Source organism: Oryzias latipes, chromosome 9, assembly GCF_002234675.1.
Source record: "Oryzias latipes chromosome 9, ASM223467v1".
Classification (NCBI taxonomy): Eukaryota; Metazoa; Chordata; class Actinopteri; order Beloniformes; family Adrianichthyidae; genus Oryzias; species Oryzias latipes.
In genome coordinates this window covers 28,869,795-28,889,766 of record NC_019867.2, presented here as the reverse complement: position 1 = coordinate 28,889,766, position 19,972 = coordinate 28,869,795, and the positions used below count along the sequence as shown (strand labels likewise).

General features: G+C 42.4%; 1 protein-coding gene across 1 annotated transcript; it reads right to left on the bottom strand.

The window, feature by feature from the left end:
- Nucleotides 1–9,370: 9,370 nt before the first annotated feature.
- Nucleotides 9,371–14,602, bottom strand: LOC110015560. Its single transcript, XM_020705620.2, has 3 exons — nucleotides 14,469–14,602; nucleotides 10,907–11,341; nucleotides 9,371–10,494 (listed from the first exon to the last, which is right to left on the bottom strand). The coding sequence occupies exons 1-3, from the start codon at nucleotides 14,600–14,602 to the stop codon at nucleotides 10,257–10,259; spliced, it is 807 nt and encodes a 268-aa protein (XP_020561279.2). The 3' UTR covers nucleotides 9,371–10,256.
- Between the last annotated feature and the right edge of the window lie 5,370 nt (nucleotides 14,603–19,972).

The window sequence follows — 19,972 nt, the reverse complement described above, 5'->3', positions numbered from 1 at the left end:
TGGGGCAGCCTGGGGCGCTGCGTGGTACTCTGGGCTTGGGTGTGGGGGTGCGTGGTGGGGGGGTGGGGTGGTGGTCTGGCTTGGCTTGGGGGGGTGGTCCCTTTGCCTGTGCTGGGGGAGGTTGGCGGGGGGCGCTGCCCGGGGGGCAGCGGCGCTGGATGGGCTTCCCGTCTACACCTGGGGCTGGGATCGGCCCTTCCCTGGCTCTGGGGCGGGACGGGACAACCCTCTTGGGGCCCCCGGTCGCTCTGGGTGTCATCCGCTTCGGCTGCGGGGTCTGGGGGTGGGGTGGGGTGGGGGTCTTGTCGGCCCTGTCCTGTGGGGGGGCATTCTGGGGGAGGGGGGGGGGCACTATTGGTACGGGGCAGGGGGGTTGACGGGTCGGGGTCTCCGCTGAGGCCATCGGCGGTTTCCCCGGCCGGTTGGCTGCCTCGGTCCCGTCGAGGCCTGACCAGAGCTCTTCTAGGGCCGGCGTTTGGGGGTGGGGGCCTGGGCTTGCTCCGGGGGGGGGCGGCGCTTTCTGGCTCCCCTCTCTCTGTGTGGGGGTGGTGGTGCTGGGCCTGGGGTGTCTGCGCCTCCGGGGGTGGGGCCCCGGGGCTGGGTGGGCCTGGCCCCTTGCTGGGGGGGGGGCGGGGGACGGCTGTTTGACCACCGGGGGGACAGTCTATCATCTGTCCCCAACTTACCCCCTTCCTCATATAACCTCATAATAGGGTGAGGGGGTGGGGGGCTTAGCCTGCGATGAGCCTTGGGGGGGGGGGTTTACTAGGCAGTGGCCCCCCTCCTGTGGTTGCCGTATGGAGTGGGCCCCCCCTCTTTCGGTTTTATTTGCACCTTAGACATGTAGGGCCCTTGGTAGGGGGGGTGCTTGGACATCACTGCCAGCAAGCAGAGGATGTTCTCCTAGCACCCTACCCGCCAATTTTAACCGCACCTTAGACATTTAGGGCCCCTTGGTGGGGAGGGTGAGGGGACGTCACTGTGAGTAATCAGGAGATGTCCCCTTAGTGCCCTACCCGCCAATTTTAACCGCACCCCCCTTAGTACACACACCCCTCCCCCCTCAATATATACATCCCAACATAAACACACACACATGCACACACACACACTCTCTCAAACACACATACACGCACACACATTTTGCAAGGAAGGTGGGACCTAGGACCATCTGTCCCCTGCCTCTTCCCTGGTGGGGGGTACGGGCCCCTTTGCAACGGCGGCTGTGTCCCCGGGGTGCCGGCTTCCTGGGCCCGGCGGTGCTCTCTCCGCGCGGTGGGGGGGTTCACATTACATCTGAGCCGGGGGTGTTCGTGTCCCTGGGGGGTGGGTTCTGGTCCTTGCTCCTGAGTGCTGGGCCCCGCCAAATTTCCAACTGTGGCCGAGCCTGGTCGGGCCATATTTACAACACCCCTTGTGGGCCCTCTTTTTTCCCCGGGGTTTCCCCCTCCTGGGCGGGGGCGGCGGGCCCCTGCCTCGCTCCTCCCTGGACCAACCGTCGGCCGGGCGGATGGCTGCCTGGAGTGCGGAGTGGGTCTCCCTTGGGGGGTCCTGGCTCGTACCTGGGGTTGGGGCGGGGGGATGCCCGGAACTCCTGGGTGGTGGTGGGGTGCTCGTCTGGGGCTGTGGGCGTCCTTCTTCGGTGGGGCCCTGCGTTGGGTTCTCCCGGCGCGGCGGGGGGGCTGCTCTCCTGGTTGGGCTGGGGCGGCGCCCTCTTTCCCTCCGTGCCTCCCTGCTCTCTGGCTCTGGGGGCCTTGCGGCGGCCCTGCTGGCCCTGGCCTGGGTGGCGGGCTTGGTCGCCCGGGCGGCGGTTGTTCCCTGCCGGTTTCCGTGTGGCGTTGGGGGGATTCCGGCTGCCGCTGCTGGTGGGGTGGGGGTCTTGGGGTGGGGATGGCTGGGCACTCTCCCTCCTTCTTTTCACGTTCCACCATCCATTTTAGAAGAACATAAACACTCACCTGAGCACAGGTGTTAGCTCAACAGACTGAATGACTGAAATATTTCACACTAGTTGGTTTTAAGGCATAAGTATGCGTGTGAACACTATCTGTTTTGTGTACATGTCGACAGGTGGACATTTTTGCAACTAACAGGTGTGTTTATAACATTTGAGTGTGTGTGTGGACAGGCTCCGCCCTTTTTTTTTTTTTTTTTTTTTTTTTTTACATTTAAACCTTACCATAATGATTAACAACCAGTAAACTTGTTGCTTTATGCTGCTTCATGGTCTTATCCCCCTTCCCCTCCTATTATCACCCCCTACCCCCCCTCTCTCTAATGTCCCTCTCTCTTCTTCCCCTCTTTCCTTTTCCGTCCGGTCCAACACCAAAGATTTTCAGACATGTTTGAAATTAATAAAGTTTGGCCTCAATTACAAAAGGGGTTTATTCAGACATACCTTTGGTTTGTCTGAAGATTAATAACCCCTCTTGTTAAAGTAAAATATGTCCAACCCAAGAGGCCCTCAGCTCTCATCTGACTGCCCAGCTGTTGGACAGGACAAGTTAAAAAAAAAAAATGAAAAAGAAATTGGACAGTTTTGGTTCTAAATTTGCGGATAAAATTGGCTTTGGGCGAGTATGCATAATTCGGGTGATTCTGTGGTCAGTTCGGCGGTTCTCATCTTCTGATGAACGTATAGTAGTGGTCTAAGTTAGGCTGGGTGGCTGTTGGAGTTCCACAAAACCTCTATGAACTGGAGTTCCATGAACATACCATGCGGCATGTGTGAGGAGCTACCAGCTAATGTTTTAAGCCTGATAGCCACATGTGGAGTGGTGTCTGTGATTATCTCACTTACAATGCATGGATGCACAATGCACACGGAGAATGTTAAGAGATCAGGTTTATTTATTTTGAATAGTTCTACATAACAATGTTTCCATGTTTGAGTTCATGAGATCATCCCAGAGAGTCTCTGCTTCAACTCCTGCAGTCAAACTACGTCTTAAATTACGTGTAAATCAGAGCACGCAGCAAGTGTGTGTGTGTGTCTGTGTGAGCGCAAGTTAAGGGTCTGTTGCTCAGTTCGCCGGAAAAGTAATAGTAAAAAAAGGTTTCCTCCAAAGTACAGAGCCTGATTCTTTTATTAACCCGCTGTGGAGGGTCAGAACGGGGAAGTGAACCCCAAATCAAACCCCGGATCTCCGCTGCGTTTTCCGACCACGGTCAGAAACGTCATCGCAGGAAAGATTCAACATTTTCCCCGAGAGGGAAAAATAAAATCAAAGGACCTGGTTATTAAAATCATTTTCTCAATGAAAATAAAAAAAAATATAAGGTTCAGGAGGCCGAGCAGGCTTGTTCCACTTTCCCCAGCCGGTCTGGCCGCCAGCTCGCCTCCCGTGAGCCGACACAGTGTGAGGCACGATGTGACGTCACACTGGATCTGTGAGCACAGACAGCAGAGCTGTTAGCTGCAGAGCAGAGACGAGCTCTGAGAGAATGGCGTGAGAACGAGGAGTGTTTCAACGGGGGGCTTCGAGACGTGGACGACCGGAGCTCCTCTGTGGTTTGGTCCACACAAACCCTCAAACTACAAAAACGGAGTCGTCCATGTTTGCATCTTCTGCAGCAGACAGATAGTTTCTCTCTATTTGATCTCTAATGTCAGCAAAGCCATGCAGATATCGCTGAAATGTGTCATCTCTCTGACTGGCACACCGCAGAGCGGGTATCCAGGAATATGAGTCGATTTCCATGGATCACAATTTCATGATCTTTTTATATATTTATGAGAGATTTATTGGTTGATTGTGTATTTGCATGAGGCCATATTTCTTTATTGAATTAAATATTTATTTCATTATGAACAGTATAGGACTCCATAAAGAACAACTATATGCACCCAATTGGAAATGACCAACACTATGCTGGAACCTCCAAGAGAACCTGCAAACACAATCAGGGAAAATACAAATCAAAAAGACAAACAATTTATTCAGACAGAGCTGCAGCCTGCAGCGGTTTGCTACTCAGAGCCAGCATTCATTTAACTCATTCCATTTATATGAATGCACAAAACAACACTGGTGTGTCATTAGCAGGGAAATGCAGGAGAAATTTTTTTAAATATTTAGGAAAAAATAAATACTATGGAATTTACTTTTGTTTAACTAATTTGGGGTTTAATGATTTCTTTTCCATAGTTAGTGTCTGTGGCCTGCAGTGACTAATTACAGAGACAAACGGCTGCAGGAACTGATGATTAGCAAAGACAAGTTTGCATCCTCCTGGTAACAAAACAGAACTGCAGAAATCTACACATGCAGGTTCATTTTCTTTTCAGTTAGCAGACTTTTTAATTAACGAGGTATCATCAGCACAAAAACAGTTTAGAATCAATGTACTCAGTGCAGAAAGTTTAGTGTTGTGTTCTGCCTTGTCGTATAATCTAGTCTATTATAGTATAGCGTGGTGCAATATATATTGTTGCATAGTAAAATGTGGTATAGTATAGTACAGTGTTTATGATATTTTTATAAATCAAACTTTATTTATATATTACTTTTCATATAAAAGCATAACACAAGTGCTTTACATTAAAACAAAACAAAATAAATTATATAAAAACTTGCATGAAAATAAAAATAAGGCCCCCCTCCCCATACCTAGACACAACCCCCTAACCCCCACCCCTGTCACACCTTTCACCCCTAACTGATGAGGAAAGACAATGAGAAATAGGAAATAGGCTGAGAACAAAAAACAAAAAATGTTTGTTTTTGTAAATGCTAATAATAATTGGAACCTCCCTACAGCTAATTGGTGAGGCTGGTACCCATTATTTATAGATAATAAATGATGGAAATGCCTTCAGTCTACAAGGTGATACACGATGCCTCTGTATTTCAACCACTCTTTTTTAAAGTCAAATTGGAAGATAGTTTTTTTAAGGTTGAATGGACAAACTTTCACTTTTAAATTGTTTAAAACAGATTTGTTGACTGGTTTAAATGTGTTGCTAGATTATTTTTCTTTACACTGAAGACTGAGAAAAACAAGTGGCATTAAGGGAAAAGGATAAGCAGATCAGCCTGAAACATCAAAGACCCAGACTGGATGAAGCTCATTGTAAAGGCAGAAAAGCCTGAAAGTGTTTACCATTAAAATATATGATTCCTGCAATTACTGTATCAAGAGCTCACATTCCTTCATGTTAAGGAAGCATTTGTTTAATAACTAAAACAAGGATTCTTTTTCATTTTATAACGTTTTTTATTTACATCTGACTTGAATCATTCATTATCCCTTGTGCTATTTTTAGATGATGCCACCCTTACATTGACGTGTTATTCCTACCATGACAAAGGTGGATAAAGGTGGAAAGATTTCATGTAATCCATGGACACCAGTGAAGATCACAAATCATTAAAGAAAAAAGGTTCAGCGCATTGTCTAGTGGGTCTAAATGACCCAACTCCCAATGTTAAAGTGCCTAGGATAGCACAAGGGTTACACAGAACACACTGGGAATTGACTACTGTATACGTGGGCTCTGTGTGAAGATGATACACCAATGAGTCTGGAAGGTGTGGATCACCTGAGAAAGAGACAGGTTCACCTGACAGACACCTGTGTGAAGACATGAACTATAGTTTCATCTGGAAGATGAAAAGCGCGAGAATGACACATCAAAGACATCAAATCTGAAAATGAGTGGGGCTGCACCCCGGCACACTCACCTCACAGCGAGAAGGCTCTGGTTTGAATCCTGTGTGAAGGATGCATGTAATCCTCATACATGCGTGGGTTTCTCCGGTCGGGCCGGCTACTTCCCACAGTACAAAAACATGCATCAGAGGTTGCATGGTGTCACTAAAGTGTCACTAATCCCTGTGTGGCAGGGATTATGTGGCCTGCAACAAGCTGTCCGACCTTCGCCCAACAGAAGCCGGGACAGGCCCCTGCAACCCCATGACCCCAAACGGGATAGAGCAGGTGTAGACAATGGATGGATGGATAAATAGATGGATAAAAGTAAGTGAGTGAGTTGGCGGGATGTTTTCTGTGTAAATGACCTCCAAAGACTGGATATTCCTTTATATCCCATGGCGACCACTTTTGACCAAGAACGCAACAAGGCTAATTAATACACTCCAAATTCGAGGAAAACGGTCATCATCACTTTATATGTTCAAGTTCATAGTGTGGCAAAGATATTAAATAATAGAAGCAGTTAGAGATGAAACAATATTTATGAGTGTTTTAAGTTGTAAATCAGTTTAGAATTTACCCAAACAGGAGGGTCAAAGCTGCAGATTACAGTTTTGTAGCTGTACAGGTAACAGATTTCTGCAGTCCTCCCCTGAAAGGTCACGCCACACCAGTAATCTCTGCACGTCTAAGGGTGCAGATATCAAAGTCAAATCTGAAAACTTTACTTTTTGTAATAAGAAACAAAAGATTGGATTCTTGTAGAAATTTATTTAAGTTTAATACATATGAAAAGGTGCAACATTTGCTTAAAATTGTTATAAATACATAAAAGTCATTTATTTTACATTGCAAAGTAAAACAGGGAGAAGCCTAAAAGACACAGAACAAAGACAAAGGGCTGCAGCGTAGAGTCAAACTAAACTGGATGCTGAAGCCAAACTGACACACTAGGTTTTAGGACAAAAAGCTGCTTCGGGATTCAGTCTTGATTTACAAACGACATTTCTTTTGTGGTAAACTTTTGTCTCACTCCTTCATAGTCTAAAGATAGGATCATGATCATCTGATGCTCCAACACTTTGACAGAGTTTAATGCATTCATTATTTCAAATAAACGACAGTCCTCTTATGGAGGCAGTGGCGGTTTTTGATATGGCCGGTCGCCTATATCAGGGGTGGGCAATTCCAGGCCTTGAGGGCCGGTGTGTCTGCATGATTTTCAGATAGTCTTGCCCTACTCATGGCTGATTACCTGGTTCAGGTTTGTCCAGCCAATTAGAACATGCCAGAGCAGGGTATGCTGGAAAACATGCAGGAATGCGGGCCTCAGTGCCCACCTCTGGCCTATATCGTGGGCGACATAACGTGAAAAGGACAAAGGTATGATATTGAACACAGTTAATGTCAATGTGTAAACCTTAGACAACTTTACTAAACACGCACAATACTATTTGAAGAGTTAGGCTAAGGCTTTTGTCAACCTCTAATATAAACGTTTAGTTAATCCAAACTCAATTTGTGCATTAACCCTTGTGCTATCCTAGGCACTTCAACATTGGGAGTTGTGTCATTTAGACCCACTAGTCAGTGCGTTAAAACTTTTTTCTTCAATGATTTGTGATCTTCACTGGTGTCCATGGATTACATGAAATCTTTCCACCTTTATCCACCTTTGTCATGGAAGGGAGAACACGTCAATGTAAGAGTGGGGGTCATCTAAAATAGCACAAGGGTGGTTAAATTCAGCCAATTAACCCTTGTGCTATCCTAGGCAGAACCAAACATTTTCAAAGAGACTGAAGGCCTATTTGGATCTTATCCACATCAGCAAGAAACAACGGGTTTGCACATCATTTTAAATTACTAGTGTTGTAGATATGGTACATATTTTCCTAGTCACAGTGTGTACATAATTTCATAAATTGAATGACAATCCAACCCTGCGATAGACTGGCGACCTGTCCAGGGCGTCCCCTGCCTTCGCCCACAAGTGGCCGGGACAGGCTCCGGAACCCCCTTGACCCCGAAAGGGAACAAACAGAAGAAGATGAATAAATGAATGACAATCCATAATGCTTCAACAAATTCCACAAACACTTATTTATTCACAATATATGTGCCTTTTTTTTAAGATTACAAACACAAAAAAATCCCCATCCATTACCGTTGCTTCAGTGGATAAAGAACTGACCCAGCTAACTGGCCCTTACCCATGTTGACAGGAATTGAACACATCTGGTTTCCAGAGGACCGATTGAGATGCCATCCACATTTGTTTTTCCATCACCAGTACTTCAAAAAATAAACTTTAGTTGGTGAAGAATAGATGAAAAGAACATGGTTGGTGTACTTGGAAAAAAATATTAGGCTCTTGTGTTTTTTGATGCAAACTTTATCTCTAAAAAGAAAATTAGTTTAACAAACCCTGGATGTAATGACTGGAAGCAGGCCAGTTCTTTGATCACCTCACATGACAAAAGCCCACATAATATCTACTGCATGAAAACTTAAAATATTAGCTGTACGGATAAAAAAGCTTAAGCTTATCAAAATGTTCCTAAGTTCATCCAAGGCTCAAGATCGGCTCTCTGGTTTGGCAGTTATAAGCATAAACCACACCATAGCTGAGGAACTAACATATGAGGATTTGATAGAAGACTTTACCTGTATTAAGGCAAGATGGGCACATTTTTAGTTTCTATTAAGAGAAACTAAACTAAACTAAATGAACTCGACCAAGTTCATAATGTAAGCAGCAAGAATTTTCAATTCATTTTAATTCAGTTTTATTTATATCGCCCAATATTACAGCAATAGTCATCTCAATGGGTTTCAAGCTTTAAATTGCACTACTTGTATATAGTTTTTTTTTTATCTGATAATGGAGGTCATTTGAAACTTCAAGCAAACATGTATGATGTTATCCTTGTAAGACTTATTGTTACCTTTAGTATTTTTTATAACAGTCCTATAAGCTGTAAGAATACAAGCCTCTAATTCCACTTTGCCATATTCCATATTTGAACAATAAAGTAAACCATAATAAGCAATTGTACATTTCTGGGTCGTAATTGGGGGGTACAGAGGGGTGCTACTGGTGTGGCTCACCTAGGGCGCCATTTGTGTCAAAACCGCCCCTGCATGGAGGCAGGACTGAAACTACTCAAGTAAAACTAATTCATGAAGTTGAGCAAAGTCATCTGCCTTGCATGCAGCGCACCACCTGTCAAACAGAACGCTTTTCTCACAATCAAACTGCATTTGGTTGACAGCTTTTCTGCAGGCACGAAATTTCTGGCGGTAAGCTTCCGGAACCAGTGGTTTTAGTTTATTGATAATGTGGAGCACACCTCTTGTGCTTTTCCCATGAGTTTTTTACTGTTAACAGCAAACTCTACACACTTTGGCCATCTCAAAGTAGCAGGGAAGCGCTGAAACGCATTAAAATATGAATCAACTTCAGTTTCTCTTAAGGCTGAAACGAGTGCAATGTGCTTACTTACATCAAACTGCTGTGTAGCAGCGACAGGAGGCAACAGGGACACATTTGCAGGACCACACCCTGTTTCACCAACTGCCTAAACAAATGTCCCTTCTCTCCTGTTTACGACAGTTACAGGTTATGTAAAAATCCCAGTGACGGACAACTGTTAGTAGGTCAGCTTTGGTGCACACATCGAACTTCTCAAAACATGGAGCCAGAATACAATCATTTAAGTCAAAAGCCATTATCATTTACTCTCACAATAAAACTGTCCAACCAAACTGCAAAAAAAAGTTAGACAAACAAATAAGCAAAACCCAAAGCCAAATATTAAAATATGAAGTAAATTAGCTTCCAAATGTCACACACACACACAAAAAAAACAGGTTAAATCCCGGAAAAGCCCCCAATTTATGTTACACCCATGTCTATGTGCTTGTAAAAGTTTGTAATATAAAGGTAAAAGGAACAAAATAAATACTCCAACAACTCAAAAACTCTCACGAACAAGCCCAGGCTGAAACCTGGCTGGGAAGGTTTTACAGGAAAAAAAACTCACCAACCACACAAAAACCACCAAAATACAAGGACCAAAGCCTCAAACAATATCAATCAATGTAAAGCTCTTCTGCTGCCAGATGGAGGGGGGGGGGGGGTTCCAACAGATGATGTGTCAGTATTTAAACCCGAGCTGGACGTACCCAGCCAATCAGGGTCTCAGAATAACTTGGGCTCCGATATGAAAAAAAATATAGGAGGGGAAGAGAAGGAAAGACGGAACCTCCGATTGCAACGAAGAAAAAGAAAAAAAGGAGACAGAAAACCGCTCCAAAAGTACAAACAAAACAATATTACGGCCACAGCCGTAACACAGAGCAGAAATCCAAGAGCGAGCTGCTGTTTGTTCCCATTCAGCAACACACTGAGCTGCAGCCTGGTTTCATGGCTTCGGCTCATGCATCACTTCCTCACAGAATCAATGATCCCTTTTTCATGCTGACAGTTCTGTTTGACTTCTGTTCCCCTTTGCTGCCTACAGATCCTGTTCAGCCACATCTGTAGGTAGTCTGGCACTCATTTATCATAAAATCATTTTAAACCAAATTTATCTTCACTAACCTTTGGTAGCAAAAATTATAGCAAGTGTGACAACAATGACAGTGATCACCACACAGCTCATGAGGAAGGCTCGTCCTGCTGGGCGGCGCGTCAGCCACAGCACTATTCTGTCCGTGCTATGTGCCTCGCCAGCTTGCGTCGTTGAGCTGGGAATTCCTACGTTCTGTGTGTGGTAGGCTGGGCCAATAGCAGTCACATAAGTGGGACCCTGCTGCCAGGAACGTTCAGCGGCCCTGAACAGGAGAACGAGCCGTCAGTTCAGAAGAATCATACATTTAAAAAAAAAGACAGGGCAACAAAACTAATAAAACTAACAAAAAATTTTTTTTTGTTAATTTCTGGTTTATTTGCAGTTCTACTTTTGATTCTAAAGTAGAAAACTAAAATAAGCCGTAGGCCTCTTTTTACTTCCTGATCATTTATTTTCCTGTTTTGGTCCAGACTCTTGTTTTAGTGCATCTTGGAATTAAAGTAAACAAAAGCTGGAGGACAAAAACAACCCGGGTGTCATTATACATTTGAACTGATCTTACATCAGTTTTAGAGTTAAATAACACAAAAAATGTTAGCATAAAGGAGAAGTAAAAGTCGGAAATGGCAAAAACTTCTGGTCAGTATTATCAAGACCACTTTGAAAAGCCTCACCTCTTGACCTGCGGTTTGCCTTTGTTTTGGATGACGCGGTTGTTGGGGTTCCTCCGCCTGCCGGCCGGCCGCTTGGTCGGTGCATCAGAGTCCGTGGCCTGTTCTGAAGTCTGGCCATCATCAGAGCCGGGCGGGTCGTCCTGAGAAGAGTATGAGTCCTGGTTCGGATCCAATTGTATAGGAGTGAATCCTGGAAGGGGCAAAGATGAACTCGGAGGTTGGACATTTTGGTCCGGCGAGGGCTCATACTGGGGATCATACTGGGGATCATACTGGGGCTGATACTGGGGCTGATACTGGGGCTGATACTGGGGCTCATACTGTTGATAAGGAGAAGATGAATAGAAATCTGTGTTCAGATCATCATCGTACTCAGGTGAAAAACAGTCATCATCATAATCATCATCTATTTCGAACATGAGGGAGGAGCTGGAACTCTGAGGGGACAAACAAGTGAAGATGGTGCCAAACTTTCAGCAGTGAGAAGGAGCCTCAGGCATCAGGTAGAGGTCAAACTGAAGCATCACAATTCTGCATTCAATGTTAGTCTGTGGGAGGAAAGAAAGAAGCTCATCAACACGACTCAGTAGAAGCTGATTTTGGACTAAGGCATCACTTTTCTGTCTACTTTATGATGCTGTGTTCACTTCTGATGTTTGAGCAGCTGGAAAACAAATGAATCTCCAGAAAATCCCATTTCCTCATCTCAAATACTAATAACTGGAAACAGCATTTCATCAACAGCATAGATGTTTTTTGGCATAAACACAATAAGGTCTGCAACCATGAAAACTGACATTAAGCCTTCGTTTGTATGTTATGTCACAACTTCTGCAAACATGTTTTCTTTTACTGTTACAAAAACCTTTCAAATGAATGCATGTCACAGAAACAAGAAAGCTGCTTTGAAAAATTTACACCATGTTTCCTTTAGTGCAGGGATGTCCAAACTTATGACAAATTTCAAAAATGCTTCAAAAATACCAGTGGAAACCTTGTGAACCATCAATGATAACCACTTTGAAGGATCAGAATAAATTCTGGATATTTGAGATTAAACCAGATTGATTAGGAGCATTTTGAACATGCTAGGTTCTGAATCAAATCAAATTTTATTTATAAAAAAAGTGTTTCTCATGCTTTGCGCAAGTCAAAGCCCTTTAACATTTAAAACAAAAAAAACATAAACATTATAATAAAAACCTAGCCCACCTTTCCCACCGAACCCACACACAATGAATACTTATAAAAGTAAGTTTAAATTTAATTTCACATCAAACTGTTCAGTAAACAGAATCTAGGCAATTTCTAAAGCGCTTTGAAAAGGAGAAAACCACACTTACATTTACAGAACAACCATGCTGATCAACTTCAATATTTTCACCTTAAAGATTGTTTTTCCAGCCTTAAAAAAGAAACAACTGATGGAGATGAAGTGGCTCAGCCGTTATATTTATGCAGGAAAATATGATGCAAATTCTGCTCTGCTGCAGGAACAGTTTGGTGAAATTTGACAGTTTCACCAACAAACGCTTCAAACACCCAAAGCTCATCAATCATTCCGCTTCAGAGTCCACTCTTTGAAAAGCTTTTGAGCCAATTAAACATTTAACTTTACAGACTCCTGATGCACAAAAATACGACCAACTGCAGCCTTCCATTTGAAAGCTTCAGGTTCTGTAAACCTGTTGCATAAGGAAAATAAGCATTTGATCCCCTAATAACCATTGAGAGTTCTGGTTCACACAGACTAGTAGACTCTCCTAATCAACCTGTCACCTGAATTGAAGACACCTGTATGAACTAGTCACCTGTAGAAAAGACACCTGTCCACAGAATCCGGCTCCAAACTCTCCAACATGGAAAGACTAAAGAGCTTTCAGTGGATTTAAAGGATGGGATTGTGGAACTGCACAAGGAAACTTGCACAGGGTTACTTCACCGTGTGGATGGGAGGATGGGCGGAGCCACGTACCATCAAATCCTCAGAGGGAACCTAATGCTGCACAACTATCTGAGCTTTAGAAGATGCCAACTGAGAAGAGATGTTCTCCAAGTCTGCAAGAAAAGAAAGCAAAATCACTTTGCTATACCTTTGGGAGTCCATCCCTTCATTTTCTGCTGTGCTCCAAGTCATTTTGGTTTTAAATCTACTTTCCGTTTATGAACAAGTGATGTCAGGAATCTCTGCCATGAACTTTAGCTAAATGTGACTTTTTTAATGAAACAACAGGAAGCTGTTACAGTTGAGATGCTTTGTTTAGCTGCAACAACACTGTAAAGGTTCACTCTGATCATCATGTGATCTATTTTCAAATAATTCCCAGTGGTCTTTTAATTATGATTATTATTATGTTTTTAGCCAAAATTTTAAAAACGGTTTTGTTTTCTTGTAAATAGTTTCTGCAGAGTGGCAAGAGTTCATAAGTTTAGGACCACCCCCACTGCCTGAAAAACATTTATTTAGACTCCCAGTAGCTTGCAGCCCCTCACACCCCCAACCTAACTTTACCGGTGCAACAAAAGTAGCCATCAAAATTGCATCCTATCCAACCTTGCAGTTTGGAGCCAGACTCAGGCTTGGACAAGGAAAACAAAGACGTACGTGGATCTAGTCGTCTACAAGCAGATGCATCAAAATCTTAGTGAATTCACCTATTAATGGGCTTTGATCTGTTGGCAAAAATGTATAAATAAATTGTTAAGTAGAACTAAAAAGTCCAAAAGGGCCCCAGACTGCTGTTATAAGCTTATAGCTGTGGTTGTTTAGAATAGACTAGAGTAGAACCATTTTTGATCCCACAATGCTGAAATCGATTTGCTACCATAGCTCAATAAATACAGCAGATTATCAAACATTACAGCCTCAGGATATCATTTTTTAAATTTCACATCATTCAAAAGCCACACATGCACAGGGAGAAAATTCAACCTCCGAATGCAGTGACTCTGCTGACAATCAAACCATCACCTTCCAGTAGGACCTGGACCCTGCCTAGACTATTGAAGGAAGGAGGATGGACAAACCATTTTGAAAATACTTTATTATGGTTGATTTGATATCATCATTATCTTTTTTGCAAAAATCGAAAAGTCTATACCTATGATGAAAATTACTGCCCTCTTTCATCTTTTTAAGTGGGAAAACTTGCATAATTGGCTGACTAAATACTTTTTGCCCCACTATATAGTGTTTAAAGTACAGTAACTTATGTTAATAAATTTTTACTTTTTTACATTCGAGATTTTCAGGAAACTGGTTATGTAAAAAATGCTCCTGATCCTGCACTCCAAGGAGATATTTATTTGCTTTTTACTTACTTGTTTTTTTTAAATATAATTAAGTTAATTATAGGTGTTTGTATCATTCTGAATTTTTATTGCCAGTATGCTAACTTTTAATGCAAATTGGTTCCAAATATTGGTTATCAGCCTTTTTGACCAACATAAATTGGTATCGAACCATGAAGAACAAACAAACAAACAAAATATGGGTCCATCTCCACTTGTTTCTGATTCTAAAGAGTCAAAATGAGCTTTTCAACACTTCCTCCTAACAAACCTGCTAAATGCATCTGGCAGGCCTGTGGGGTACGTTAGCAAGCTCCTCTCTTCATTGGGAGGCTTCTGTTCCACAGTGAAGGTGAGATCATCAACAACCACAGACATCATTGCAGGCAGGAAGCGGGTCGCCATGTCACTGCAACGGTGGAGACACACAACAACCATGCACACACATTGTTAAACGTCAAATTGTTCCCTTCTGCAACCGCCTCCCCTGATCTTTCGAGGAAAAGGAAGATTTCCCTCCTGGTTTGCATCAAATTTGCAACTAAAAGATGGGGTTGGGTTGCACAGAGGGACCGGAATAATACAAATAAATGATATGTCTAGGATTTCTGTTTGAAGAGGAAAGAATCTCCTTTTTTTTCCATTTTTCTAACATTTCCTGGTCAACCGCTGAGCACACAGAGAAGAGCTGAAGGCCGCTTGTGTTGGACATATTTTCCTGTTACAACGGGGGGTTCTGGATCTTCTAACACACCAGGTGTATATTTGTATAAACCCCTCTTGTAATTTAGGCAAAACTTCATTCAGATTGGTTACATTTGTCTCCCTGTTTTGTAGGACTGGACGGAAAAGAAGAAGAGGAAAGAAGGGAGGGATGAGAATTGCACTTTTTGCTGCTCATCCACTGTGGAGTGTTTACAAAAAACTGGGGGATGAGCGCCGTAACAGGCGCATATAAATCTGCAAGAATAGCAGTGAAGGGGTGTTATGACACACTCTGTGTGATGCATGACAAAACAGAAGTCATTGCCACGGAGAAGTCATTCATGCTGATTAAATGTGGGTTTAGTGAACATGCATGGAAATGTGCAAAAGGACAGAGCGTAGCACACTGGCCCTCACACCGTCTGCCCCTCATGAAACTGCTTACTTAGAGCTGAAATGACAGAGTTTCCTGATCCTGAAATCATACCACTGAAAGAACGTATGCATGTTTCTGCATGTCACACCCGTTTATAGAATAAACACCACAGGACTGACTCAATGTAATGGTATAAGAGTCAAAAATGACCAGGCATGGACTCACACTGACTTTTATCACGGTTTCACTAAGACAATGTTTGTTCTTTGGCAATTTCTGTGTGTGATGGCGGCCTACGCTGCCACCCCATCAGGGCAGTAACTTCCTGCACCACACCTTACATTTAATTGTTCACTCCACATTTTGCATAAACTTTTGAAGATGTCTTATTTTGCAAACATAACATAAACACATGTTTGGTTGAACACACATTTATTAACACATTTCGGTTTACTTTATTATAATTTGCTTCATTCATTTAACGCTATGCTTTGTCTTGTTGTCTTTTAGGACAACACAACGGAATGCATTCAAAAATAAAGATGCTCCAGGAGAATCAGCCAATCAGAGAGCAGGATAGACCGAATGTCAAACTGAGAATACAGAACACGTACTAGAGACAAGTCCATGAAGATGCATAAGACTGTTTCTGTTCGACTTGGGCGTTTACCGCTCGTCCTTTGACGGCGTGTCCAGGAGAAGAGTCGGGAGTGATGCATCAGATATCATGCGCCTGTTTTTCAATCTTTGATTTCAAATGCTCCTTGTATGCCAAGATGTCCCTGTTCCACTTGGAGCCTAACACAAGGAAGCATGCCAGTCAGCAGAGGCTTTATATTCAGCAGGCAGCTAATTGGACTGAAACATCGCTGGGGGGAGAAGAAACTCTTTTTGTATTGCTTTACTTTAGTTTCTATTTTGATGTTCCTCAGTTTAATTCATTTGTGTATGTTAATTTACCGCAGGATGGACATCATTTTTTTTTTTTTGCTCTATTGTATCTTAGTCATTTTATTATTATTTTTTTTAACTTGTCCTGTCCAACAGCTGAGCAGACTTATGAAAGCTGAAAGCCTCTTGTGTTGGACAGATTTTACTGTTACAATAGGGGTTATGAAACATGTGACACACTAGGTGTATATTTAAATAAACCCCTTTTTGTAATTTAGGCTAAACTTTATTCATCTTACTCATATCTGTAACAGTTTTTTGTTGGACCGGACGAAAAAATAAAGGAGAAAAGAAGAAAGAGGGATGCCCGGTGGGGTAGGAGGGTGATTAAAGAGGAGGGGGGGGGGGGGGGTAGAACCGTAAAGCAGCATAAGGGCAACAAGTTGCTGGATGTTTAAAATCATTACAGTCAGGTTTATAAGTACTATAAATCCAAAAGGGGGTGGGACCTGTCCACACACCGAAATGCCACAAACATACCTGTGGGTTCCAAAAATGCCCACATACAAAATACGTCAACATGTACACCATACAACTGATGTTCACACGTATACTTGTGCATTCGGACCGACCCATGTGAAATATTTCATTTAATCACTCAAACTATTTGTTAAGAGGTGAGATAGCACCTGTTCTCGAGTGGATCTTTATGTTCTTCTAAAGTGGATGATGGAATGTAAAAAAAAGGAGGGAGAGTGCCCAGTCATCCCCACACCATGACCCCCGCCACGGCAGCAGCAGCAGCAGCCAGGACCCTCCCAACAACCCCCCACAAACACACACACACGCGCACGCACGACAACCGCACGGCAGCACATCCGCCACCCAGGCCAGGGCCAGCAGGACCGCCTGAGGGGCCCCCAAAGCCAGAGAGCGGGGAGACACTGGGGGACAGAGAGTACAAGCTCCAGCCCAACCAGGAGAGCAGCCCCCCACCGCGCCAGTAGGGCCCAACGTTGGGCCCCGCCCCAGGAGAACAACCCCAGCCCCTTAGTCATTTTAAGTTCCCCCTTGTGTGTCTTGTTGGTCTGATCAGCCATTATATAGGTTCCCTTGAGTTTTCAATCCAGTAGGTCAGTTTAAATTAGTTTGTTTGTCTGTTCAGTTGTCCTCTGTTAAGCTGAAGCTATAAAACCTGAGTTACTTTTGTTACTTTGACCTCTTTGAAGGTCCCATCATTGTCCAACTACACATTTTGAAAAATAAATGTAAACGTTTTTTGATAAATTTACTTGCTGTCCTTGCATTATTCTGCTCGGTCTGTGTCTATAAACATCTGCTCATCAAACTCTTTTTTTTATTTTTTATTTAACATCCTAGATGAATTTGGCTTAATTCCCTTCAGCATGATATATGAAACACCTGGATAATTATTTTTACATGTGGGCTGTTCCTTCTTGACAGCTATGAACCTAAGTAGTTTGTTCCTGTGACTATGTGTGTTAGGCAAATAATAGTAAAACAGTTTATTTATTATCTGTAGGTTTTCTATTAACCAGTTTCAAATACATCATCATAGCAACACAACTAATCAAATCTAAACCTTTAAATTGTTTTGTATTATAATGTATCCAGGTGTCACATTTAGATTTAAGTATTAATTATTTCTTTGAATTGTTTCAATATTTTATTAATAATGGTTTTAAAAAGGGTTTATATCAATTCAGAATTATTATAATATCTGTTCTTTCCTACTTTGACATCTGAAAAAAAAGGGAACTTTGGAGCAGTACAGAGAAGTTGAGCTCCACTGGTTGCAAGTTAGGGAAAAATATTTGCTGGGGTCTCTACTGCAGATTACCATGGCAACATCAACTTACATCCTTACTCTGGGTAAAGATTCCTGACTCAGCAGCTCTTGCAAATTCCACATTATACTCAAAGCCAAGGTGTTACCGGCAAATGATCACAGAGGATCATGGATGAGTCCCTGAAATGTAAAAACAGATTTATAAGTGGAATTCATTCCTAATTAAATCAGAAATCTGCAGATTCAATGAGGTGTTTGCCTCCAACCCAGCTTGCTCCTGTCCTTTCTTCACCCCATCTAAGAAACCTTGCAGCTCAATTACCATCAACAAACTTCTCACGGATGCAGGTGTCCAAACACCAAGTAAACTGTGGGAGCAGATTTAATCCCAACAGACGCTTTAACGGCAGATTTAGACTGGTCCGGCTCATGACCACCACCATGTTTTACTGTAGGCACCACGCATTTTTCTTTGAAATCCAAACCTTTGAGACGCCATATACTTTTAAAACCATAAGTTCCAAAAACTGACATCTTTGTCTCATCACTCCAGGGTATTGAGTCCCAGTAATCCTCCTCTTTTTCAGCTTTGGCCATAGCAAATTCTAGGGGAGCTTTTTTTGTGCAAAGGCTTTAGGAGAGGCTTCCTTCGAACCTGCAAACACAATGAGGGAGTTATACAAATCAAGTTAAATGACTAAAAAAATGTATCCAAACAAAGCTGCAGCCTGCAGCTGCTTCCCGTTCAGAGCCAGCATCTGCTTCATTCATTTAACTCGTTCCATTTTTATGAATGCACAGAACAACAGTGGTGTGTCATAAGCACAGAAATGCAGCAGAAATTCTTTTACAGCACTAAATATTTAGGAAAAACTAAATAATATAGAATTTTGTATTGTTTAATAATTTTTGGGTTGAATGCTTTCTTTTTCTCAGCTCATTTTGAGTAAAAATGCAAGTTATTTTGTGTCTGTATGCCTGCAGTGACTAAGTAGCAGAGACAGACGGCTGCAAAACTGCTAGTTAGCAAAGACAAGATTGCACCCTCCTGGTAACAAAACAGTACTGCAGAAATCTAGGCATGCAGGTTCATTTTCTTCAATGATTTGTGATCTTCACTGGTGTCCATGGATTACATGAAATCTTTCCACCTTTATCCACCTTTGTCATGGTAGGGAGAACACGTCAATGTAAGGGGGGGTCACCTAAGATAGAACAAGGGTTAAAGGGTAGTTTTTGTCTGATACACAGACTCCTAAATGAATCTGGGGGTAAAAACCACCAAATACTTCACCAGCAAACTTTTTAATAAACTAGGTATCATCAGCATAAAAAACGCTTAGAATCAATGTTCTCAGTTTAGAAAGTTTCGTGTTGTGTCGTGTCGAGTCGTATAGTTTAGTCTAGTATAGCATAGTATAGTTTAGTGTGGGGCAGTATACGTATATTGTTAAATAGTGGAATGTGGTGTAGTATAGTTTAGTACAGTATTGTACAGTGTTTATGAAATTATTATAAATATTAAATTATGGCAATGCCTTCAAAGGTGACATACAATTCCTCTGTATTTCAACATCTCTTCTTTAAAGTCCAATTGATTAGTAGTTATTTTAAGGTTAAATGGACAAACGTTTAAATTATTTAACTTGTTTAAATTGTTTTTAAATTGCTTACTTTTACATTTATTAAAACAAAGATTTTTTAACTGGTTTAAATGTGCTGCTAGATTATTTTTCTTTACATTGAAGACTGAAAAAAACAATTGGCATAAATGGAAAAAGGTTAGCAGGTCAGCCTGAACCATCAAAAAAAGAAAAGAAACATTTTTTAGATTTTCCTTAAAAAGAACAAAGTTGTCATCAAAACAAAACCACATTTCAAAAGTAATTCCATCTTCACTTTTCTGATTAAACTTTTTAGGGCATCATCTGGTCTGCATGATTGCTAGAAATACATCATTTAATTTTTCCGTCGTGCACGTCCTCAGTGAACT